We start from the raw sequence: 25,821 nt of genomic DNA, 5'->3' as shown, positions 1-25,821 counted from the left end.
CGAGCTTCTGAAGGCGGCATGACAATAGACAACACTTCATTGCTATCGTTAGTTAATAAAAACATTTTTGCTAGTTCTTTCTGCATTTTGTATATTACAAAACATGGCTTTTCCTTCATTGCTTTGGAAGCTGAATGTGCAAAGGATATGAGCTTAGATTTGACTCTAAGGCAACAGAGGACAGCACAGTCTTGGCAATTATACCAGAAGGGTCTGAAAAGCAGTAGGTCTTATACATGGCATTTGTATGTTCTGGCCTATAAGTGGGTTGCATCCTGTCGTGGAAGGCTTGGAGGACATTTCCTCAAGATGACAGACAAGGACTCTTTTATCACAGAATAGAAACAGCAAGGCATACCTTCACCAGTAAGTTAGTGGATTTTCAACGCTGTGCTCCTGTGGTTCCTCAAGGACATATTGTGATTCCTCTAGGAGCAGATACATAACAGCAGACAAGTCTTCCAGAAAGACAACTTGCACACCACTTCTGATCATCCACAAAAGAGTGGAACCACAAGGGAGTGTTGGTTGTTTTTGGGTAGACTCCCATGAAGGGGTGTAACGAAGCTCCGATGCCCCCTGCAAACTGAGTGGACCCTTTCAGACTTTCTACAGGATTTTCTGTGCTGTGTGGGTGGTTCCATGGCAAGGTGCATGGGGGGCACGTCTCAGGAGAAATAACCTAGTTCAGTGGTAGAGCGGATGCTTGCTTGTATGCAGAAGATGCCAGTTTCAATCCCTGCTGTCTCCTGTTAGAGGCAGCAGGTAACGTTGAATATTTTTCTCTGCTCGCGATTCTGGGAGAGCCAGTAACAAAGAAGACCCTTTGGGAGAAGCGGTCCCAGCAGGTGGAAGTCTGTTTCCTCTGTTCCTCAGCAGACAAACTGGTGTGGCATGTGGAAAGGGAGTGATTTTGTGGCGCATGTAATGTTACTTGAATGTCCTGTACCTACCTTGCTTTCCTGCCTTCTGGCTACCGAACTTGGTTCATCTGAAATGAGGAGACAATTGTTTGCAATGCTTTAGTCATCTATAATCCACTCCAAAGCTCCCTAAAGGCAAAGGGAGGTTTTCCTCTTAAGCTTCAGTAGCCTTTGAAATACATTCCTGGGTGTTAAAATAATTTATTCTAAGGGAACGTTAGACTGCAGATGTTGCTGAATGGTTTTGTGGTGTGCGAAGAACGGATGAGGGAGGGATGCTGTCATTTGTGAATCTACCCTGTATGATTGGTATGGGAGGAGGAGGAGGAGCAGGAGAAGTTTGGATTTGATATCCCGCTTTATCACTACCCGAAGGAGTCTCAAAGCGCCTAACATTCTCCTTTCCCTTCCTCCCCCACAACAAACACTCTGTGAGGTGAGTGGGGCAGAGAGACTTCAAAGAAGTGTGACTAGCCCAAGGTCACCCAGCAGCTGCATGTGGACACCAGATTACAAGTCTACCGCTCTTAACCACTACACCACACTGGCTGGGAGATCCCCAAAGGTTACCCAAGAAATCTTCTAAACTCTTTGACCTTTGTCCTGATCTTTTCTTCAGATACTGATTTTAAAAATGTAAGGGCTTAGGTTGTCCTCTTTCTTGAGAACAGACGGAGGGCAAAAATATGAATCATTACACCAGCTTTCAGGCTCCTTCACAAAGGTAGTCGCTGAGCTAAAAACCATCAGTTAGCACAGGGACGTGTCCAGGCAAAGTTCTTGCCAAACCGATTCCTGCACTCTTCCTAACCCTGAACCTCTTATGCTCAAAATCTCTGGCTTACAAGACATCCTGAAAGGCCACTCAGACCCACCCTCAAACCCAGAGCAATAATTTGAATCCAAACCAGAATTGCAAATTCACTTCAAACAGCAGCTTGGATGTAAACTGTAGCATGTGGAAACTATAGCTTGCCCAATCTGGATGTCACAGCAAACTATGGTTAGCACAAACTAGGCAGTGAGAGGGGGAATTGGAGCAGGGAAGGGAAAGAGGGTGGAAGGAAGAAGCAGGCAAGTCCAAAGCAGATTCATAACAGCAGGTTGAAATCCCCCTCCACCACGCATAATATAACCTATGGCATTTATTCCATAAATGGGGCTGAATTACACAATATTTCCATATTTTTTGTGGGGGGCATAATTTGAGTCTTGAAGTGTGATGAAAGGATGCACACAATTAGGCAGAGTGAGGTGGCCACTTCAGGCAGATTTTTGGTATCATGAAAAGGTAGCTAAAAAGAATATTTATTCATTTCAAAAAATTCACACTACTTGATTATTAAAAGAAAACCTCAAAGTGGTTTACAAAAAGGATAACAACAACTGCCAGTAAGGAGGAAAGGTCCTTGTGGCCATATCTGCCTCAGATGTCAAAACAACTTGACTAGACTTGGGTGCTGTGCATATTTTCAACTAAGTTTTCCTCAGAGTAGGTCCATTAAAATGAATGGACCCAGCAGGCTTTGTACACATTACCATTTACATACTACTGATGTCTGAAGTATACATGATGTTAGCCAGAATTCATCTGTATCCTGTAGCTTCTTGAGTAACACTCCTGCTGGATGCACTTTCCCTCAAACCAGCTTCAATCAATCTGATTAGAAAACAGAAGCTGCGGTATTCAGCGCAGGGATAAAACAATGCGTATCAGGCGAAGACAGCCCTGCACCCTGGTTTGCATAGGAACATAAGAAAGCAACTTGAAATGCAGTTGGGGGAAACGACCTCACTGTATTTCAAGCCACTAACATGTACATAGTCTTAGTTTTCTGTCACATAACTCTCTGTTCCAGTTCAGAGAAGGTTCCACAACAAACCCAAAGAGGCAACATATCTGCAGCATCTCCTTCTCTCATCACCTCACCTTTCTCCTATTTTTGCTTGCCACAAGGATCCCCAGCCAGGCTCCTGAGTCTGTGTATTACCTCATCCCTAGTATATGTCTGCTTAGTCTGCTTAGGTAGGATAACTCTTTTCTCTACAAATTCCAATTTCCCTTTTTCAAGGGTAGTTTTCCATTAGGGAGAGGAAGCCCTAGCTGTGTAAAACTGGTTAGGAAACAGAGCTTTTGAACCTCTATTTTGCTTGATTCTTTGCCGCTTTTCAAGGAAAATCCCAGGCTATGTGTGTTTCAGGCCTGGTTACCTTGACACACACAGCAAGGCTGTTGTTTTAAAGTTAACAATCCCAGTTCCAATCCAGCAGCACAACTGATTTCCAAGACAGGAAAATGGCTCGGGTTTTGGGGTGGGGGTGGGGGGCTTTCACCACCAGCGTCTGCCACTTGAAGCAGTTGCCTAACTCTGCCTGACAGGCCCTGACACAAACTGCTAGCAGGCCATTTCCAGCATGCTACAAATACTCATCTGAGCATGAAGAACAATGGTGAGTCTTCTAGCAGATTTCCTGCCCAACAGGAGACACCAAAGTTCCAGCTGGGGGTGAGATGAGATGACTTAACTGTGTTGTTTTAATGATAGAGCTTTGAGAATATCACCAGGAAACCAAAATGTGTAGCAGCAAAGAGTCATGTTCGTACATGACTGAGGGGGGAGTTCACCCGGTGGAGGGGCGAACGGGCGACTTCTAACACAAGACCTTCGTAAGAAACACCTCTTTATAATAATTGAAGCTTTAATTTTAATTCTGAAGCGGACTTGCTGATCCAAAGGGTGTTTGAAATGCTGAGGCAGTTGCTTGTGAGAGGGTATCATTACCAAAACATGATCCTGAGTTGTGTTTCACCCTCAAGCTTCTCTGTAGTATATGATCCAGCGAAAACGTGGGCATGAGCTGCATATTCAAGTCTGAGAGCAGAGTCTGCTCACCACAGACCATGTGAATAGTATCTTTTCAAGTGGCCAGAGTTTTTGTGTGGCAAACAATTTGTCAGGATCGTGGCTAATGGCCCCTGGTTATGGCAGCTCCGCACAATGATTTGAACAAAGTAAGTTTGGGGATTATAAAGTATGAATGGGGTTATTGATGGGCTGTTCGGTGAGTTATTTGATATGGCCTCTGCCTACTTGTAAGCAGAAGCTAAAGTACTCGTTCAGGCTGATCTGGGCTATTGTTGAGGAGGAGCGGGGAACCTCTTGTCTCATTTCAGACTGAAGAGTATGCGTAATGTCTGTGACAGTTTGAGCCCTCAGAGAAGCAACTGGTTAAACAGAGTAGTCTATTCAGATAAAGCGGAGAGATTCATTCAGATGGAAATAGCTTCTGCAAGCTGAATGGTTATGAAGTATAAGTGGAAAGAGCAAACAAAAGGGGAGGCTGCCTCAGATGGATGCAAATTTTCAGCGCCTCAGCTAATGCAGACAGGCAAGTCTCTTTCGCTTTGAGCAGCACTTTGCTGGTTTGTACCTGCCGAGATCTGACCCAGAGGTGTGTTTTTTCCCTTCCTCATGACACTACAATTCCACTGGGGCAAGGCTCGGTGCTTCAGGAAGGCATTTTTTAAAGGAGGCAATTAAACAATTGCAGGCCCTGTTGTGGAGAAAATGAAACTGCCTGCAGTTGAAATGAAGGTGTGCTATTGCTACGAAGGTTGCGCTCCACCCCCAATCTCTGTTGAGTTGTAGCAAAATTCCAGGGAGTTCCAGGCCGTGTATCCGTTGGGAATTAAGACTCAGGGGGGACTTTAAGTATTGTGGTTTATTTTACACTGGAAGCTTTCAATGGAGGGAGTGCAGAGTTGATAGCATCCACATCCCAAGAGGGGTTTGTTCCTTACAGCAGGGCAGCATCTAATTCCAAGGCATCTCCGTGTCTCTGTCCCTGCCTGCCTTCAGCCAGCCTGTGAAGATGGTTCGGACCTTCAGCTGTTGCATGAAATTCTCCCTGCTTCCTTCTTGTTCCCAGAACACCTTGCATTTCTGTCTGCTTGCCCTGCCCCTTTGCTATTCCATTTTCCTGTAACCGTACGTCTTCACTCTGCATAACCTTGGCAACCTCCATTGCCACAGACTCAAGGATTTTCCTGTGATGGGATATCAACACTGTTTGTTATGCTTAACAGCTACTATCCCCAAGCGAGACCTTGGACTGAAAAGGGAGTTTAGCCGGTATTTTTCCACTGGCCTGCATCTTCCTTTCAATGCACCAAATATTATCTAAATTCTACCGTTTTAATAAGTTTTAACACTCACTAACTTTGGCAATTATGGGTGCCCTTGCACCCCCAAACTCTGTTACCCCAAATCTGTAACAATATTGTTAAACTCCACCCCCAGTCTCCACAGCAGTGCAAGATTCCAGACAGTTTCAGGTGCTTACCAAGTGCCTGTGTTTCTTTTTAGAAAATAAGGAGCACAAAGGAGACTCTGATGTCTTTATAATATATGGTTTATTTACACATATATACAACCTGAGCCTACAATGGAGGGGTTCAGAGCATCAGCCTTCCAAGAGGATCTCGAAAGCATGAGATCTTCAAACTTTCTACTGCCAGGGTCCACCTGAGATGGCTGAAGATTACCAACGCCCACCAGTTACAAAATGGTGGTGCTGGGGCAAATCTGTCACAAAATGGTGGCACATGGAGGTAGAGTTTGGTATAATCAGCTGGCAATTACTGACACCACTTTCTGCTGATGTCTAATTCATCTTTGAAAACTTTGAAATTCTTTGCCATGGCATGTTCCTTGTGGCAAGGAGTTCCATACCTTGGCTTTACTCAAGCCAAGTACAGATATTTGCATTCCAAGTATTATGATTCAGCCTCCTAGTTTTAGGCAGAATTTGCTGATCCAAAGGTTCTAAGTAGAGAAGACTTTTTCATTTATATATTTCCCCCCTTCCTACCCCCACATGCTTCTTAAACTATTTTCACCCATCTCCTGTAATTTCTTCTCCCATTCTCCTTTCACATTCAATTTCTACCTTAATCTCAGTTTGACTGTGATTGCGGATGCCCTGCACTTTCTTTTGAGGGAGGCCAAGAAGTGTCTAAACTGATCTTGGGATAAGATAGTGAAGTGTACCAAAGAAGGCACAATCTGCACCTACACGTTGCACTGGAACTTGAAATACAGATCCAGATTCAGTGCAGTTATTGCATCCAGCACATCTGCAGTATGGACAAAGGCATTTTCACAGTTCACCAGACACAAGGAAAGGTCTCAATAATGAACCAAACCCTCCGAGTGCCTTTCACTTCTCTTTGTGGATATAACAACCTGAATGACTAACTCTGCTCCAGGGGCCTTGATTATTCCATTGAAGTTCAAGTTTCAGAAGCCAATTTTTCTCCTTCCATTTTTGGAAGTGCTTCTAATTTAGGGATTTGGCTTCGTTACAGCTCTTTTCCCCATTTATAATTATTGTTCCTGCCTAATCAAATCTCTTGTGGGGGAAAGCGGTGCTTTATTTAGAATCTAAAACGTTTCTCACACTGCAGCCTAAAATCTGCTGTCTTTTGCCAAATGTTTCCAAGGCAATTTCTGTAGTGCATTTCGAACAAATTTATAGTCTGGTGTGACGTGTAGGAAGAAAATGCATTGCATGCCTTTGGGTTTATCCATTTGGCAGCAAATGCTGAGCTCTGATGAGTATGATGCTGTCTCAGCTTCAGGGCGTACAGAAACACTTGAAAAATGTCTGTCTAAATCCACTTAGCATGCTTTGCTACTTTATGGCCAGGTTTTGCTTTTTAAAAAAGCTTTTTGGTATGCATGTCCAGGACTAAGGGCATGAAGATATTTTATCCATTTTTCAAATACTTTTTGTATAGAAGAGATATTGAATCTTATTGAATTATATCATGGGCAATATTCTGCTCCAGTGATTCTGAAACGTTTTATATTCAGGCACAATTTTATTTTTTTTACACTAAAAATGTGTACATTCTTTCAAGCAGGGTTGTGCCACCACATTTTGAAGAAGTACACATTTTGGAAAGCACATTGCCATCTAAATAATCCCCCCTATTACCTAACTGCATCACTGATCTTAGTCAGCTCTTAGAACTACCATTGCAACTGTGTGATAAACAAGTTATAATTGAGCCAGTTCGGACACAGGGATACTGGTTTCATATGAAGCTAGGAATGACTATTAGCCTTTCAAGTTCATTTCTCATGCCTTCCCTCTCTCCTTCCTCATATGCTGGTTTTAGCACTTTGATCTCAGTTAAAGCAAATCCATTTCCTAATAAATCCAACACTAGAAACTCTGCCCAGTGGTGGATCTTGGGGTCTCAAATTTCAGCGGTGTCCTGTACAATGCTAAAACCCGGCGCCCCTCCACCTCTTGCAAGACTATTGTAAATCATATTTGTGGGGTCCCTGGCGTTGCCCCCAAGACTCAGTGCCCAGTGTGACTGCACCAGTCATGCTCCCCCAAATCCTCTTCTGCTGTGGCTAATCAGGATCTGAAACCAGGATTAAAATGTGGTTAGTAAACTGACAGTAAAGCTACAGTTTCTCATTCCAGGCATAACAGGGAAACTGTGGTTTGTTTTAACCAGCGTTGAAGCCCTGGAGCCAGTGCATGATGGGTAAAAGTGCATCGGCTCAGTGTCTCTTAGTGTTCCACCTTCCCCTTTGCCCAGTGAGTCAAAGCACGGGTATTGGTATTGTGCTTTCTCCCCAATTCTGAGGCTTCTGCATCTCCTCTTATGTGAGCCTGCTGTTGTGCAGGTAGCACTAGGGAGTCTGGTGCATTCCTATTCACTTTCCTTGGATAATATCACTGTCCATACTGGCAGAGGGAATAGGGGCATCCATGGTACCAAGGGCTTAATGGCATGCTTCAGCCCCTCTTCTGGAATGTTGGAGTCTACTGACTGCCAGCAGCTCTTCATGGTCTCCATTAGCAGATCCATCCCTGCATGGCAGGGACTGAGCCTCAGGCCATGAATGGCAACATATTATTCTGTTAGTTAACTGCCTCTCTGCTGGTTATTGGTGCTTAAATGATGCTCATCAATTACAGTGAAAATAACGATCCTTGTGGCAGTTTCTCCCATGAGCTCCCATAAAAAAATGCCTTATCCTATCAGCTGTTGCTCTAAGGCAGAAGCTACAGTATAGCACAGAGGTCAGCAAACTTTTTCAGCAGGGGGCCAGCCCACTGTCTCTCAGACCCTGTGGGGGGCCGGACTATATTGGGGGGGGGGAATGAATGAATTCCTATGCCCCACAAATAACCCAGAGATGCATTTTACATAAAAGCACACATTCTACCCATGTAAAAACAACAGGCAGGCCCCACAAATAACCCAGAGATGCATTTTAAATAAAAGGGCACATTCTACTCATGTAAAAACACGCTGATTCTCAGACTGTCTGCGGTCCAAGGCGACTGGGCTGGATCCGGCCCCTAGGCCTTAGTTTGCCTACCCATGGTATAGCACAACCTGTTGCTGCTGGAGGTTACCAGTGGAAGAAGGAAAGAGGAATAGGATTGTCTGGATGCTGTAAAAACAAAGGAATAAAGTAATCTGTTGTTTATAGTTCACTTAGTATCTTCTCTGCCTTTGGTCCTGAAGATTTTCGGCAATTTGGGTTCTGTCCGCACAACGAATTTAGTGTGACTTCATTGTCACACATGTCAAAGCCTAATGTGGACAGTTTGAATTCTTTTTGGGTGTTTGGGAGAATCAACTGCATAACCTACTTTGTGTTTCTTTTCTTTTAAAGAAATGTCCATGCTGTCTTTACAGCTGAAGCCTACGTTTGCAAAACTGCATAAACCGAACTGTGGGCCAAAATGGACATGATGCTAGCGCTCGTGTGAACAGGGTCTGCCACATTAAAACAAACAAACAAACAAACAAACAAACAAACAATAATAGCAGCAGTGGGCATTGCTGAATCAGACTGAGAGTGTGGCAGTGTGAAGGAGGTTGACCCTATTGGGGTGTCGTGAACCCCTCCACATCATAGCAACAGCAACAACACCCTAATAGGGTATTGTTTCTCCCATAGCCACAGCTTAGGATTCAACCAGACATCAGACATCGTGTTCTGACCCTCTCTCCAGCTTACTGCCTTTACCAGACTGCAACCTTTTACCCCTCCAACTCAAACTCTTAACCCTGGCTTTTGTTCTTCTAACCATCTCTCTCACCTGAAGGAGGGGCCCTACCCAACTGCCTTCTGGCACAAAGCCCCCACTCATTCTGCCTTCCTAATGGCTCATTGCCTTCTTTTTGTCTTCCTAATGGCCTCTCACCCGAGGCGATTTCCTGGTCAGGAAACTGGCCTGGCTTATATTTAGAGATTTGTCTTGATTAGATTCTAACACCTACTGGAGCCAGGGAATTTAGGGTGTATAGCACCCACAAACTCATAACAGTTATATGTGGTTACCCATGTACTTTGCTTAGCTGAGCTAATAGCAACTCAGAAAATAGTGAGCAGCTGAAGGGGTTAACACATTACCCCATGCTGGTGGGGTCGCATGGTTGCTATTATTTATTTATTCCCCAGGCCACACGTCCTTCTAAGCCACACCCGCTCTCTCTAGGCCACATGTGTCCCCAACCTTGAAGTATGATGACATCCTTGAAAATCTGATACGCCTCTTGCTTGACTGCATGGAGGATAGAGTACATGAATGAGGGTGTAGAAACTATCCTACTGTACAAATATAAATTTTATATTCATTACTCTATCCACAGTTGTCTCTGGTTCACCTCAGAATGAAAAACATTTCCCATTCCCAAAACAGAGGATGCCTTCAATTAGAGGTTTGTTCATTGCCTTCTTCTTACTGCTCTTGAAGTGGAGGATTGTTGTCTGTGAAGTACAACAAACATGGCCATCCAAATGCATGGAACAGCTAGATCAGCTTGTTTAGTTATAGATAGAAAGAACCTTTATCTGCTCTGGATATGGAAAGCTGCAAGTGTGGGAAGAAATGCTCCACAGAGCATTGACACGAAACAGTTAAGTATATATAGAAAGCAGAGTTTTGTGAGGCCTAGCCATAGAGCTCTTGTATTTATTAGATTTGCCTTTGGGTTTTCTTTAGCACATTAATAGCAGAGCAAATGCAGCTGGCCCTGGGAGATTAGATAGCTATTGTTTATTATTTCATTCATTGTTCAGTATGTGCTCTTTTCTGTAAATCCTCCAATTCCTTTGGCATTTCTCTTTGTCCCGAGGTTAAAAGTGCAGCAAATCTTTATACAAACTGCAGCAGATCTGCATTGCAAGTGTTTGTCAAGCATGAGGGTTGCAATCCTCAACACACTAAGAAGGGCAGGGCTCATACTGAATGCCACATACTTTAAAAAAAAGAAAAGCTTTACATTAATAAACCTAAAATACAGTAAAATTCATTGAATCCAATTGATCTGTACAGGACATTAACATCTTTGGATAAAACAGGAGTGTGTGGGTGGCGGGTAAAATAGTCAGGAGACACAAAACATGTTAATAATTAGGAGCTTTGGAAAACCAAGGTTTGGCTCAGACAACCACATAAGCATTGCAACTGCCTTGCTGGAAGAAACCAAAGTCCACCTTGCCTGGCTTCGCAATTCCAACCAGCAAAATGCTTCTGGAAGCTCACAAAGCATCAATGCATGAGGTCACGAGGGAGAGGGAGAGGGGCGGGGGGAGAGAGAGAATGTGCTGTGGGATATACTGGATCTGAATACAGTGCCCAAACATACCGTATTTTTCGCCCTATAGGACGTACCGTCCCATAAGGCGCACCTAGTTTTTTGGGGGGGCAATAAAGGGGAAAAATTTATTTCCTCCCCAGGCGCGGGGCTGGGGCGGGGGAAGCCCAAGCTTCCCCCGACCCCAGCCCCCAGAACAGGCAACTCTCCACAAGCCGCGGGAGCCCAGCGCCGGGCTCCTGCGCCTTGCGGAGAGCCGTGCGAAGTCTGGGTGCGCTGAGCTCAGCACGCCCAGCCTTCGGCATGCAGGCAACTCTCCGCAAGCCGTGGGAGCCTGTGTGGGCTCCCACGGCTTACGGAGATCTGCACGAAGCCTGGAGAGCGAGAGGGGTCAGTGCGCACCAACCCCTCTCACTCTCCAGGCTTCAGCGAAAGCCTGCATTTGCCCCATAGGACGTACACACATTTCCCCATCAATTTTGGAGGGGGAAAAGTGCGTCCTATGGGGCGAAAAATACGGTAATTCATCTGGGCCTGGAGCAACTCTGTAAATACAAGACCCCATCCCCAAATCCTTTGTCTGCCCTTGAGCTTCTTTGGGTCCTTATTTTTTGTTAAAGCTTCTTACATCTTTGGCAAATAAAGTTAAATGACATTTAGCTGCTCTTCCCTTGCCCCTGGACCAAGGGTCGATTCTCCTATAAACTCAGGAAACTACAGGCCCCAACTCACACATATTCCGGGGAGCTGTAAATGTTATCTCAGTGCCCCTAAATTACTGATGGTGCTGGTCCTCAGTGCCCCTAAATTACTGATGGTGCTGCCTACTGCTGTGTTCTGATGTGGCCTCTACCTGCCCATGCACAGAAAAGACCAGCAGGAACTAAAGAAGTCTGGGACTTGTAGTTCTTGGAGAGCGTGTTGCACATAGAGAGACACAATGACTCTGTGTAGAGCTTGATGGGTTAATTGCTCACTCTTCAGAATATTGCTTTATTTTGTTCCGAGAATGGGCAAAATGTGATGGGGGGTGCTGAGGATCATTTGGATGGACTTGAACTGCAAATTGAACATGGGCTGAACTAGTTTGTTTTGCAAAGGGACGAATCTGAACTGGAATTAGTTCATTTTTGGACACCTTGAACTTGAACTAGAGCTTGTTCCTTTTTGAAATGAGCTCTGCAAGCTCTGGTGATGCCTATCTGTTGGTGCTCCCCTTAGATTCATGCATCTACTACCTCTTTCATTTTATTTTATTTTACTTTACTTGCCTCTTTGCGAACAACTGAGTCAGCAGTACCCCATATACGCACTTGATGAACTTCAAGCATGTCTATAAATGTTTTGCTGGATCAAGGCCCAAATGCTTTAATGATTGAGGTAAAGGTAGACTTTGCAACATGCCTGGAAGGTTTAACTTTTCTGAACTTGGATGAAGCAAAAGGGTAAGAGAATTGCAGGGCTTAGTGTGGGGTTTCACTGCATAGTAATTTATTTTCAAAATTTGTTTTAATTAAGAGGCTTAAGGGAAGTGATATTTAAAGGCTGTGATTTTGACATCATCGTACACCCCTGGCGGGGCAGGCAAGATATATAGATTTGGTTAAGAAGCGTTGGTTAGGACTTCCTTAAGTCCTCCCAGTGAGAAAGATGAACGTGAACTGCTAGAAATTGTTAAATGCAAATGGAAGGGGAGATGAGAAAACAGGGGGAATCAATTGTGCTTGCTTCCTAGGACTTCCCAGCTAAATTTTCTTTATGTTATAGGTATATCAGAAGTTGCCTTATTTCAAGTCAGACCAGTGGTCTATTGTAGGTCTAGTTGTAGTCCTTGGTGGCTTCCAAAATATTGCTAACAGAGCTGTCATTTTTCTTGCTTGAATGCTTGTTCAACATTTCCAGTAATAAAGGAACCATGTACTTGGAGTAATCTTGAAACTGCTTTATGTCATGCCTGCCTTGAGCTTCCTCCAGCCCTCAAGTCTGTGGCATATGACATCAGCCTGTTGACAAATGTGTGTGTAACATATTTAGCATGTAAGCAGGCTAGAACAAGTGGTTTTGATGCCAAGAAGCCATAATTTCCTTAGTTTTCTCTTTTTGCATAACAGGCAGAAAGATTTTTGCTTGGGTAATGGACAAAAGAGGCAAATCTCAAGGCATGAAGCAGAGCATAATACATTTTCTGTAAGTGGAAGCATGTTTCTTAAAGCCCAGCAGCTCAAGTAACCAGGTTGTGTAAGGAAAATCAAACATTATTCACATGTAAATGGTGGTCAATTCCAGAGTAGGCATTTAAATCAGGATCAGTACTTAACGTTATTTCCCCCCAACACCAGATATAATGTAATTCAAATCCTGTAACCCTCCCGTTTGTTTCCCATAAGAAAATCTCTAAACTTTATTAGTGAGTAAACCCAACTCCTGTAGTGTGATGTCTGCCAATGTGGTTGTCCTAGCCATAACACTATTTTTGTGTTTTAGGGCTTGATGTTTTTGCTGTTTGCAGAGAGGGTGTGCTCTCATGCCACTTTCCCTGAGTTCTGGTGGCCCTGCAGCTGATTCAGATGCAATTTGCCATCTTTAAAATCACAGGAAAGAAGGATTGATTTGAGCAAGAGAGATTTTATCTGCTTTAATCTGCTAAATGGAGTTGATTTATTAATAGCACTATCTGCCCTGTCCTGTAGAACAGGGACAAGGAGCTTCTGGTTCTCCAGATGTTGCTGGACTCAGCTAGCATAGTCAGTGGTCAGGAAAGATTAGACTACATCTGTAGGGACACAGGTTCCCCACCCCAGCTGTAGAACCTTCCCAAACAGAGAGACAATGGACAGTGCCCATCTGGTGCTGTTCATAAACTAGGGCTATTTTTATTTGCTTATTTATATAGCATCATGTATGTACATGAACCTTAGAAAATAATGAGAGGAAGAAGACAGATCCTAACCCCAAGGAGTTTACAATCTAAGAATAGACACAAGGAAAACAACAGTTGGAGGGGAATGGAAGTAGGTGTAAACAGACGAAGAATATGTGACTGCAATGAAAATAATCACACATTCTTCCCCTGTTTACACCTACTTCCAATCCCCTCTGACTGCTGCTTCCCTTGTGCCTCTGTTCAGATTGCCAACGACTTCTTGGGGAAATGTAGTCTGATAATCTAGACTGATTATTAAAGACAAAATGATTTCAGAGATAGCCTTGAGTCAGTACTAGCTTCTGAAGGGTGGGACACACACACACTTCTTCTTCTTCTTCTTCTTCTTCTTCTTCTTCTTCTTCTTCTTCGGCGATTACTCGTAGGCGAGTAAGATTGTCTTCCATAAACATGGTTTTAACAGTGAGTCCATAAGTGACTGTGGAGGCCAATTCTGGAACCACATGTCCTTCTGTGTGCCTTCCTCTTAGCACGTTTCTCCCTTGCGTCCTGAGTTTGAGTGTCTTCAAAGCCCATGACACCTTTAGTAAAGACTCTTCTCCAGTTGGAGCGCTTGCAGGCCAGTGTTTCTCAGTTGTTGGTGTTTATACTACATTTTTAAAGATTTGCCTTGAGACAGTCTTTAAACCTCTTTTGTTGACCACCAGCATTACACTTTCCATTTTTAAGTTCGGAATAGAGTAGTTGCTTTGGAAGACGGTAATCAGGCATCCGCACAACATGACCAGTCCAACAAAGTTGATGTTGAAGAGATATTGCTTTAACACTGGTGATCTTTGCTTCTTCCTCGCCTGTCTTCCCAAGTGATCCCTCCGCACCAGAGAGTTCCATTCTTCAATAGGTAGGCAGTCAGCATCTGCAGCATTGGGTTGGAGCATGTTTCTTTCTTTGAGATGCACACAAAAGGCTGCACTATACAACTGAAGAAGAGAAAGATTGAGTTCACACAGACAGCAAACTGGAAGATAATACAGTATGCACAACAGAAGTGCTTTCATAGTTAAATAGACCAGAACCTTTGCCTGAGGGGGTAGGAAGGTAGGAATTAACTGTTCCTCCTTGGTTGACTAGTGTGGCATCCTGGATACAATGGATTTGTTGAGGTCATTCTTCTATCTATGAACTATCTTACAGTTTTAGAAGCTGTTTCCTTACTGAGATTTCTCCCAACCCTGTGCCACACAAAGGTTTTATAGTAAAATATAATACTAAATGATTAGACATTTTCAAATGTGCAAGTCTACCATCATGTTCCAGCTTTTTACAGGTCATGGAGGTTAAGAAAATTAAGTGGAGGGTGTTTCCTAAATGAATTGGCAGCTCTTTTGTCCAGTCCACCAACTTCTGGGTGGCTGGGTGGGAACAATTAGGTTTTTCAGATCATGGCACAATTTAAAATAGAAATTGCTTGCAGGTGGTTCTTTGCCATACACTGACAGTAATTAAATGGTGTGGTCTGTGTTTTATGGCCCTACAGCTTAGATGCCAGTTCTTGTAAACAAACAAACAAAAATCCCCCCCAATAGACCTGGATGTTAAGAACTCCTTCCACAAAGTAAATTCCAAAGAATGTGTCTTTTAATGATCCTCAGAGACAAGGCACAGAGAGAGAGAGAGAAAAGTGAAAAGTGATAATGAACTAAAAGAGTTTCTCACAGTGCTTTCAAATGGTTAGGAGGGTGGTACAAATAAGTAACAAGAATTAGCTATTGAAAAACAACCTTTTGATAGCATTGTATTTTGGCAATACATTCATTTGTTAGGTGTTAATTCTTAGCAGTACCTATGGAAAAATGAGCAGTGTTTGTTATGTTCTGGGATTATGTTCTGGATGCTTTTAATTTATTGCAATAAAATGTTGGATCATTTTTTTAAAAGAATATTATTTCTTAAAAAATGAACAAAGTTAATATTTTCTCAACCATCTTCTTTTTTGTTGGGCCGGTTCCAGGATTTGCTCCACCTGACAGAAGCTGAACTGAAGAAAATGGGAGCTAAGGATCAAATCCACCAGATACACATCCTTTCTAACATCTTGCTCCTTAAGGAAACAGAAAGAAAAGATGGTAAGAAGTAGGTTCTAGCTAAAATTAATTTGTCAGTCTTATTGGTGAATTTAAAACAAACATTTCGTTACTGGCTGCCAATTCATTTCCGTGCTCAGTTCAAGGTACTCACATTTGAACACTAAATGACTCAAGCCCCAAATGTCTGAAAGATCATCTCCTTCCTTACATTACAGACACTCTGGAAAGTTAAGACTGGCAGATTGGGGCCTTCTTGGTAGTTCGTCCACCTTCAGAGGTTCAGGTAGGTAGTCGTGTTGGTCTGACACAGTTGAAATTTAAAAATTGTCCAGTAGCACCTTAGAGACCAACTAAGTATCTGAAGAAGTGTGCATGCACAAGCAAGCTTATATCCCGAACAAACTTAGTTGATCTCTAAGGTGCTACTGGACAATTTTAAAATTTATTTCACCTTCAGAGATGTGTTTTAATGTTGTAACCTTCCCTGAAGAAGAACCAGGATAGATTCCACAAGGGTAAATCCAGTCATTTTATGGTATATTAACTGTACAATTGTTTATCTTTATTGCTTGTAGTTTACTTAGTCCACAATCCTAAGTTCCAACGATCAGCCCATCAGGGAGCATTTCAGAAGTGCTGCACACCTGCCTTCTGAAGCACCAACGATCAGCTGATCCTTGGGAGTTTAAAGCACAGAACAATGCTCTTATGTTCTTAAGGTAAACAGTTACGATTAAATCACTTTTAATCCTCTCTTGTGCTTTTAAAGTAAGTGTCTGACAGCCGATAGTGGGGAAGAGAAGCATTTGTAATGCACATGAACATTCTGATGCATAGGTTTCATATACGCGTTACACACTTTATTTTGCATCCTGTTGGAAAGATGATTGTGATTCTTGAAGACACAGCAAATTCATCTCCTAATAGTGTTTTGATTGTGCAAACTGTGGATTAACAGTCCCTACCAGCAAATCAGCCTTCTTTTTGCATTACTTTGTCCTTGCCTCTATTTTACTGAAAGGGGCGATTGAAGCTGAGCAGAGGAAAGCACAGAAAAGAGACTTATCATGCAAGAACTGTCCTGAACAAATGTGAATGTTGACATCCTCTGCAGATTCAGTGCCAGCTTAGGATCAACAAACTCAAGAGCTTTCCTCAGGAATGCAGAGGAGAACTTTTAAAAAACAAAACACATAATCACAGAGGAGTCCTGGGCGATAAGAGAAATATGAGAAAATGAATGCCTCTCTGCAATTAAAGCCATTATCAAAAGGGATAGTATATGCTTTGTAGGCACTATTTATCCATCAAATTCTTTGTCCATCAATCTGTGGTTTCATATTAATTTTTTTCTTGAAAACTTTGCATATATGTGTGTGTGAGAGAGAGAATTGGCCTCCCTGGTGAATTTTTTTATTTCCCCCCCAACTTTCAGTAATGTGCTGCCATGCTGCTTTTGAAACTCTTATTCAGAAGCAATTTGCCTTGTATTTTGGTCTTACTAAAACTTTGCTTTGATCTAGTGGTGAGCATTGGCAGTGTGTGTAGCCTAGATGGCATGATTCTGAGTGTGGGCAGTTGCAGGAAGTGTGGCAGGAAGTATGGCAGTGTGAATTATGTTGGCTTGTTACAGGATAAGGGGGGTTAGACATATGAGAGTTCTACCTCCTTCCAATCAGCTTCGGCCTTGTATACCTGAAGGAGCATCTCCACCCCCATCATCTAGCCCGGACACTGAGATCCAGCTCTGAGTGCCTTCTGGTGGTTTCCTCATTGCGAGAAGTGAGGTTAAAGGGAACCAGGCAGAGGGCCTTTTCAGTAGTCTTGCCCACGCTGTGGAAGGCACTTTAGCTGATGTCAAACAGATAAACAACCATGTGATTTTTTTAAAAGACACCTGAAGACAGCCCTGTTCAACCTGAAGGCACCCCTGTTTAGAGGAGTTTTTATTGTGTGGTATTGTCTTTTTACTATTTTTTGTTGGGAGCTGCCCAGAGTGGCTGGGGCAACCCAGTCAGGTGGGCATATAAATCAATCATCATCATTTTCCCAACAACATGTCAGTGGGTGCCAAGTGGGCTTCTCTGCAGGACTAGAATGGGAACGGCAAATTCAAGCATCCTTGCTGAGGCCCTCTCATCTGTTGCAGATCAGGATTTCATGGTCTCCATGACAACAATATCTGTTTCGATTGATATCCGGCCTCTTTCATTTGGCTGGTCATACACTTGATTTGGTGTTATATTCTGAACAGGATGGTGATCATGGGTGGAGAAGTTTGACATGGTTCCCTTGGCATGGATAGAGCTCTGCCTGGCAGGGTTTAGGCTTACTGAGTGGAGGGCTTATTAGAACAATCTGCCCCTAGAGAAAAATAGATCCAGTCCAGATTAAGTCCTGCTGGCTCTGGGGCAATGTAATGCTGGCAGTCCCATCAAAGCGCTTGCTAACATCTGGATTGGGGAAACTACATGAGCAGTTGCTATCTTCACTCCAGAGTGATCTCGCTGTTTGGTGAGCCCATGTGGCTCCCTAGTTTTCTGAGGCTCCCTGAGCAATGAAACTTCACTTCCCACAAAGGAAAATGCATGATGAATTTGACTGAAGTTGGGCTAAAGCTCATTTCAGAGCTCATCTCATGGCAGCGATGGTGGAAAATAAGTCTTGGTTTTCTGGCACCATTTTGTCCATACAGAGTTGTCTGGCAGAATTGTTCCAAGTGGCTCCTGAGAGGAGATGGTTACCTGGTGTGCCCTATTTGCCAAGCACTTTGTAGTCAACATCTCTAATAGATATTTCTGCCTTGACTCCAAATTGAGGGCAGCACCAGATGCAGCTGCTTCTCCTGTTTCTATGGATACTTCTTAGTTTGCATAGCCTGTGGATGTAGACAGAATTCTTGAAGTTGGGAGCTTCATCACTTGGCATGCTTAATCCTTGCCCTTCCTGGTTGATTAAGGAAGCCTACGCTGGGTAGGCTGATTCGGTTGGGGAGCAAAGGACATCGTTCCAACAACATTGAAGGAAGTGGTGGTAAAACCAGTATTGAAAAAGATCTTCCTGCCCTTTATAATGTTCATCCAGCAGCATCAAACATCTCACTTTCGGGCAAGGCACTCAAGAATATGGTGAGAAATATGTGTGTGAAAAAGGAGGGGCTGGGGAGTTCACAATTCCACATCCTACTCCTCATCTCTTGATCACAGCTAGAGAATAGGATATTATGTCGTTGCTGTGCATGCTGAGTCTCTTGTTTGTTGATAAATGTGTGGGAGTTTCCTTAATTGCACATCTTATGTCGCATGTGCAAATGAGAGTGCCTAGTGTTGACTGAGGATGGAACTCAGAAGCTGGGAGGGTTTCCACCTTGATGAAAAGAGGTAGAATCAATGGCAGGAACAATTTCTGCTCCTGTTTTTTAGACACAAACTGACTGAGGACGGAACTCAGAAGCTGGAAGGGTTTCCACCTTGATGAAAAGAGGTAGAATCAATGGCAGGAACAATTTCTGCTCCTGTTTTTTAGACACAAACTGAACTACAAGTTGTAGAACTAAGATTCTGAACTATATCTTTGCCTTGTTTCACAGCATTGCTGGTGATAGATTAGGTTCATCCTATTCAAAGGGCCTGGGAATCTTGCTTTTAAATAGATCTGTTGTGTCAGTTAGCTGTGACTACAGGCTATTGTTTTCATAGTGGGGATGAGAAGCTGTTATCTGGTCTCCAGCCCATTGTGAAGAGTTTTTGTTTTGTGTCTGCTTTGGATAAAGTGCTGTGTCTAGGAGCAAGAGTGCATGATCAGTTACTCTGGGAATGCTTGGTTTTAGCACTTGAACTACACTTGAGCATCAAATTATTGTTGCTTTTTATCCTTCTGTTTGCAAAATATTTTTTTTCTACGTAAAGTTTTCCCAACACTGCAGGATAAAATGAATAGATTTTTTAAAAATCGTACTGATTCTGAACCCAGTTATTTCAGCAAATCCGTACTGAACTGGAATGTAAAATCTCTCAAAAAATTTCAGGTAGCTATGCTGATTGATTTGAAACAAATCCAAGAGCAACAGCAACATGCTGCTACAATTGCAGCATTTCAAAAACAATCAAGTAAACATTCATAGCAAAGTAGTGATCATTGCCTGTTCTTCTGATAATGTTTAAAATCCTCACTATCACAGCAAGTGTGTGTTTGATTGGCTCTGATTTGCAAATTACAGACTGGAGCCAAGCCCTCTAGTAGCTTTGCCAGCCGACAAAGCATTCCATTTCAAACTCTTCCATATTATTATTCATCCAAATATTCTATCAGTACCTGTGTGGTCTTCTGGCTACCCTTCACAGCTATCAGAACTGGAGACTACTAGACCATCTTGTTACTTTTTTTAAAGAAGAGCTGAATGCGTAGACCTAGTTGCCAATAATATAAACAAACAGTTCTGGCTTTTGTATGTCGTTAAGGAAGTTCTATTTGGGGTGGGGTGAGGAGACAAATGACTCTACTACCCTATCCTTTGAAGATTCCAGCTGTATCCTTATTTTTTTCTGTTTAGAACCCTACTGAGCCACATCTTTGTGGACATCACAAACTGAGTCAAAAATATCACTGACACCTTCACACACAAAGAAAAGCTATTGCTCATTTTGTATTACAGTGGTAGCTCGGGTTACATACGCTTCAGGTTACATACGCTTCAGGTTACAGACTCTGCTAACCCAGAAATAGTACCTCGGGTTAAGAACTTTGCTTCAGGATGAGAACAGAAATTGTGCAGCGATGGCGCAGCGGCAGCAGGAGGCCCCATTAGCTAAAGTGGTGCTTCAGGTTAAGAACAGTTTCAGGTTAAGAACGGACCTCCAGAAGGAATTAAGTACGTAACCAGAGGTACCACTGTATTGCTGGAAGAAACTGAAGCAATTTCTATCCTTGCAAGATATCATGTTTCTCATTTGAAGTTCCATACAGTGAGTGAGTGAGTGAGTGAGTGAGTGAGTGAGTGAGTGAGTGAGTGATCCAGTCATCCTTCAAATAGTGGGAATATCTATAAGGTTGCCATTGTGACACTCAGAGCTTCAATCTTGAGTTGCCCTTTTGTGGATAGAAAGGAACTGTGACCCAGAGTCCAATTCCTTTTTAGGGGGACGGGGGTGGTAGCTCTTAGTTTAAAGCAATAGTTCCATTCTTAACTCTGGAAATGGTGCAAAGTCCTTCTGCATTTCATTATTGTCATTTGCAAGTACTAATCTGAAGAAATGGAAAACTAATAGGAAGTAATGCTGCATGATTTGAAGAATGATATGTGTGATACATGATCACATGACCCGAGTAATTGTCATCATTATCTTGCACTTGGTTGTTTCATGAGGAAGTCTGGTGTTAATTTCTTTTGCTGTACTCATAGTAATGTGACCACTGAAAAATCATATGATATACCAATGTGTGCATTTAACGAACTGGTATTTTTACCATTTATTAACTGCTTTTAACTAGTATATTTTTAGACTGTGTTGATGTATTACATTTTCTGAGCCACAGTCTTATGGTCACCAGACCACAAATGCAGAAACACGGGAAGGCGCCTTATATCAGGTCAGATTGTTTGTCCAACTAGCACAATATTGTCAATTCTGGCTGGTAGTGGCCCCTGGAGTCTCAGGTGAGATCTTTTGGGCAAAAGATTCCTGCATTGCAGGGGGTTGGACTAGATGACCCTTGGGATACATTCTAGCTCTACAATTCTATGTTTCTTTCTTGTGAAAGTTTGTTTTGCTCAGTAAGTAAGTTAGCTATGACTCATTTGTTAATTGATGTTAATGGATTGTGGCCTCTGTCTTTTTATCATGTTTGCACTGCATATTAATATAGTTTATTGAATTAATAGAAATTTTCTGCTAAATGTATGTGTTCCACTACAGTTCTGAATTATACCAGCAACTTTCAAAAACGAACTTCTGTATAACAGCTACTGAGTGCCAGATGTCAGAATGTTATACGAACTTACTCTTCTATAAGTGTGACAAAAACTGTTTTGAATTGAGACATAGGCTCCTGAATTCTTACACAACTCCAAATGTTATTTAAAGCAATTTATCCTAAATAATCTCCTTTTGCTATGTTGGAACTTTGGAAAGGAGCCATTTTGCTGAGACAACATGAGATATTTCATTATACTAACTTGAATTAACTTCCAGAGTGAGTTTATAAATTGAGCCAGGCACAATTTATGTAAGAGAGGTTATTTTTGGTTGTTTTTTTAAATAAATGGTTGTTTTTCAAACATTTAAAAAATGAGAACTATTCCATCTTCTTTCTGGGTATCTTCACTCTACCCTGCATGAAATCCACCCACTAGGCATTTCCTTTATATTTGGGGGCTTCTTGTAAGTGCAAATAGGAAAAATCTTGTTCACACAATATGTTCACAGAGATGAGAAACCTCTGGCCCTCCAGATGTTGGAGAACAGCTCCCATCATTGCTGACTATTGGTCATGCTGCCTGGGACTGATGGGAGTTGGAGTCTAACAACCCCAGAGTGCCATAAATTCCCCATCCCTGACTTTATGGAACTCACCGTCACAAGATATAGTGAATGTCACTAGCTTTGTTGACTCTTTTAAAAAGGATGTCACAAATTCACACAAATAGGTCTATCAAAGGCTATTAACCATTATAGCCAAGTGGAGGAGGCCTCTGGGTACTATATGCTGGACGCGGGTGGCGCTGTGGGTTAAACCACTGAGCCTAGGGCTTGCCGATCAGAAGGTTGGCGGTTCGAATCCTCACAGCGGGGTGAGCTCCCGTTGCTCGGTCCCTGTTCCTGCCAACCTAGCAGTTCGAAAGCATGTCAAAGTGCAAGTAGATAAATAGGTACCGCTCCGGTGGGAAGGTAAACGGCATTTCCATGTGCTGCTCTGGTTCGCCAGAAGCGGCTTAGTCATTCTAGCCACATGACCCGGAAGCTGTACACCGGCTCCCTTGGCCAATAAAGCGAGATGAGTGCCACAACTTGAGTCGGTCACGAGTGGACCTAATGGTCAGGGGTCCCTTTACCTTTACTAACCGTGAAGGACTGTTGCCTTCATGTACCAGCACACAACTTGGGATTAGTTTGGAGTCAATCAGACAAGGCTGGGTTTTGGGCCATTTACTTGTGACCCCAGTTTGAATGTTTGATTACTCAGTTTGGTGGGGGGGGGGTTGGCACAAAATGTGGGCTTTGAAGCACAAAGTGGCACAAAACGAGCACAAAACTTTGGCGGAGAGCCAGTGTGGTGTAGTGGTTAAGAGTGGTGGACTTGTAATCTGGTGAACCGGGTTTGTGTCCCCGCTCCTCCACATGCAGCTGCTGGGTGACCTTGGGCTAGTCACACTTCTTTGAAGTCTCTCAGCCCCACTCACCTCACAGAGTGTTTGTTGTGGGGAAGGAAGGGAAAGGAGAATGTTAGCCGCTTTGAGACTCCTTCTGTTAGTGATAAAGTGGGATATCAAATCCAAACTCTTCTTCACCTGTTTGGAGACAATCAGACAAGGTTGCATTTGGGGGCATTAGCCACCAATTTGCTGTGTCAGTTACGGGGTCACAAATTAATGGAGGGCCTTCATGTCCTTCTTCTGTTCTTCCTAGAGCAGTAGTTCTCAAACGTTTCTCCTCTGGGTCACCCTTTCAGAATAAAAATTTGCTCACGCCCCTCCGGATTTCTTATTGATGAGAAATACATTGCAAAACGAAAAGAAAGAATTCCTAGCAGTGCCTAATTTATATAACACAGAACACAACTACTTTATAATATGATCATGGGACATGCAGAAACTATAAAACAATGCAGCTACATAAGAACATGAATCATTCCTCAAATATAATGTTGATTGCCCTCAAATCTTCCTGCCACACTTGCCACCCTCTCCTGCCACACCAGTGTGGCGCACCACACCCCTTGAGAACCACTGTGCTGGAGACAGCATGCTGACTACTGGTTGAAACAGATTTGGAGGTTGGGGGGGTCTCTTTTTTGTGATGCGTGGAAGAGATAGATCCTCCGGTGTATGGAGCAGACTTTGGGATTGGTAGGAATGCAGTCTCACACATGGCTCCAGGATATGCAGAACTAGGGATTATTGCTTTCGTTGAGCACCTCCAAATCCAGGCATGAAGTGAGAGGTTATTCTGTCGCCCTTCCTCTGGAACTTGGCAAAAGGGGCAATTTTTTAAAAAAATCATTTTATAAAAACAAACAAAAAAACACCCTACTATATGTCATCCTTTTAAGGTGATTGAAAGCAACAAGATGTGGGGTTTTTTGCTACTTCCAAACACTTGCAAATATCACTACAAAATTAATAGCTGGCCCTTCCCTTCCCTTGAATACTCTCCGTATGAAAGAGGACTCAGGTAGGGTAGGCTTGAGAGAACCACAAATAATGACTAGCTACCAAGGCCAGCTAAGATTTGGAGAATCCCCCCAAAAATAACAGAAATGTGTTGCATGGTGGGTGCAAAAGCTCAGCTTACACACTGACATAACTACGGACTGGCAGTCTGCCGTGGAAGGAGCAGGTACAGTCACTTCTCCCCATGGTGCATATAAGACATAAACCGGGCACTCCAGCTATCGTCTTGTACTTATGGAGGTCCAATGCATATGGTTCTTCCTGCTCCTTAAGGCTGGGAGGAAATTGTGCCATTCAAGTCTATGTATGCTTGGGCCTGTGTATGGCACACCTGTGGGAATTACACTCTAGTTCCCATTTAAACTCTAGTTCCCCGGGTTGTTCGACCCTTCAATTAGTTCCCTTTTCCCTCGTAAAAAAACTATGCAAGGTGCTCTCTTTTAAAGTTTAAATAACAAATACATTTTACTTAGTGTACTTGCACTTGCAGATTAAAATATACAACGCAGATAGGCGTTGATTATGTTGCCAAGACATCTTACATAGATGTGCATCCAAGATAAATACAGACTAACTCTGAGGCAGGCAGCAGCACAACAGAACATACCTGCTGCTCAAACTGTTAAAAGACTTTCCGTAACTGCCGTTAACTGTACCAACTGAAATAACTGCCTCAGGCATAATGACATCACACAGTTCTATAGCCCTTGTGAGCATTGACCCTTTTTAACTCGGCATTTGGGATGCTTTCATCCCACAGCACGCAGTTTGCAAAGTGCCTTATTTATGTCTACACTATCGACCATGGTAATCCTCAAGCCAGATGAATTTGTGAAGCAGCCCAGTATAGTTCCCATTAAAAATAAATAAATGTTGAGTTAACTTCCTAGTTGAACCTGAATGCTGGAAGATTCAGGAGAGGCAAACGAATGTACTTCTTCATGCACAGTTAAACTATGGATTGTGATCCCACTAGTGGTTGGATGACTGTGTTCCGTCTCTGCTGCTGGAGGCACCAGGTTTCCGAAGAGCAGTTGCTGGAGATGGCAGGGTTGGGCAGAGTGCTGGTGCACTGTGGTCTTGCTTGTGTGCTTCCCATAGACATTGGGTTGGCCACTGAGAACAGGATGGTGAGCCTTTGGTCTGATTCAGCAGGCTCTTCTTATGTTCTTAGCGATAAGTTTTATTTGCCCTCCTTTCATCCCTTTGTTTCCAAATCCACTGGAGCTTCCTCTTTCCTTTGCAGATGAATGTTTTGAAGGTAATTTCTGCCTACGTTCCATATTTAGTTCAATACTTCTTTAAAATTTACAGTTTATAATCTTCAGATACTTTGATATTTTTTTTTAGACAGTGTCTGGTGGAAATATTAAAACAGAGTGTTTGATCCAATTCTAGATCATTCGGGTTAGAAAAAAGGCTTAAGGAAAGACAATAAATATTTTAGGCTAAGGTGCAAAGAAGATGAAAGAATAGGAGAAAGGTGACACCTGAGGTGAATTAAATCTACTCTCCAGTGGTTTCATCTGTTTTACTGCCCTTGTGAGTGACTGTATTTATAACATTCTTACAGCTGTCAGGATCTTGTTATCTTGAAATAATTGTCCTTGCCTCTCAGCTGCTCTCACTTCTGTGACAAGTTTGATGATGAGGCAGAAGCCTGTTAAAGTGAAAACAATCTACTGTTCAATGACCCTGATAGTCCGAAAGAAAAGACAGCAAAAAGAGGAATTCTAAAATAAGCAAAAAAGAGCTTTATTCCTCAGCACACTGACCCAGGAAGTCTTCCATTAGCCATGGGTTTCCTGTTATGTCCAAACTGGGAAATCATGGCTACTAGTTTCAGAACAAAGTAGGATCTTAAGTCAAGTTCAAACTGTGGTTTCAGATTCTGACTG

General features: G+C 42.8%; 1 protein-coding gene and 1 long non-coding RNA gene across 2 annotated transcripts in view; one reads left to right on the top strand and one right to left on the bottom strand.

Annotated features, from left to right (window-relative positions):
• Window positions 1–15,067: 15,067 nt before the first annotated feature.
• On the bottom strand, window positions 15,068–24,524 carry LOC128415457 (uncharacterized). The gene is made up of 2 exons (XR_008330967.1): window positions 24,402–24,524; window positions 15,068–15,548 (listed from the first exon to the last, which is right to left on the bottom strand). It is a non-coding gene; the product is annotated as an uncharacterized LOC128415457 (long non-coding RNA).
• BCAR3 (BCAR3 adaptor protein, NSP family member) overlaps window positions 15,613–25,821 on the top strand; it is a 93,026-nt gene continuing 82,817 nt past the window's right edge. The window contains exon 1 of the mRNA XM_053391666.1: window positions 15,613–15,817. Within this exon, the coding sequence (XP_053247641.1) occupies window positions 15,715–15,817 (103 nt within the window). The 5' untranslated portion in view covers window positions 15,613–15,714. The remainder of the gene's footprint in view (window positions 15,818–25,821) is intronic.

Source organism: Podarcis raffonei, chromosome 6 (assembly GCF_027172205.1).
Source record: "Podarcis raffonei isolate rPodRaf1 chromosome 6, rPodRaf1.pri, whole genome shotgun sequence".
Lineage (NCBI taxonomy): Eukaryota > Metazoa > Chordata > Lepidosauria > Squamata > Lacertidae > Podarcis > Podarcis raffonei.
The sequence above is the reverse complement of the archived record's forward strand: the minus strand, read 5'-3'. Positions and strand labels throughout refer to the sequence as shown.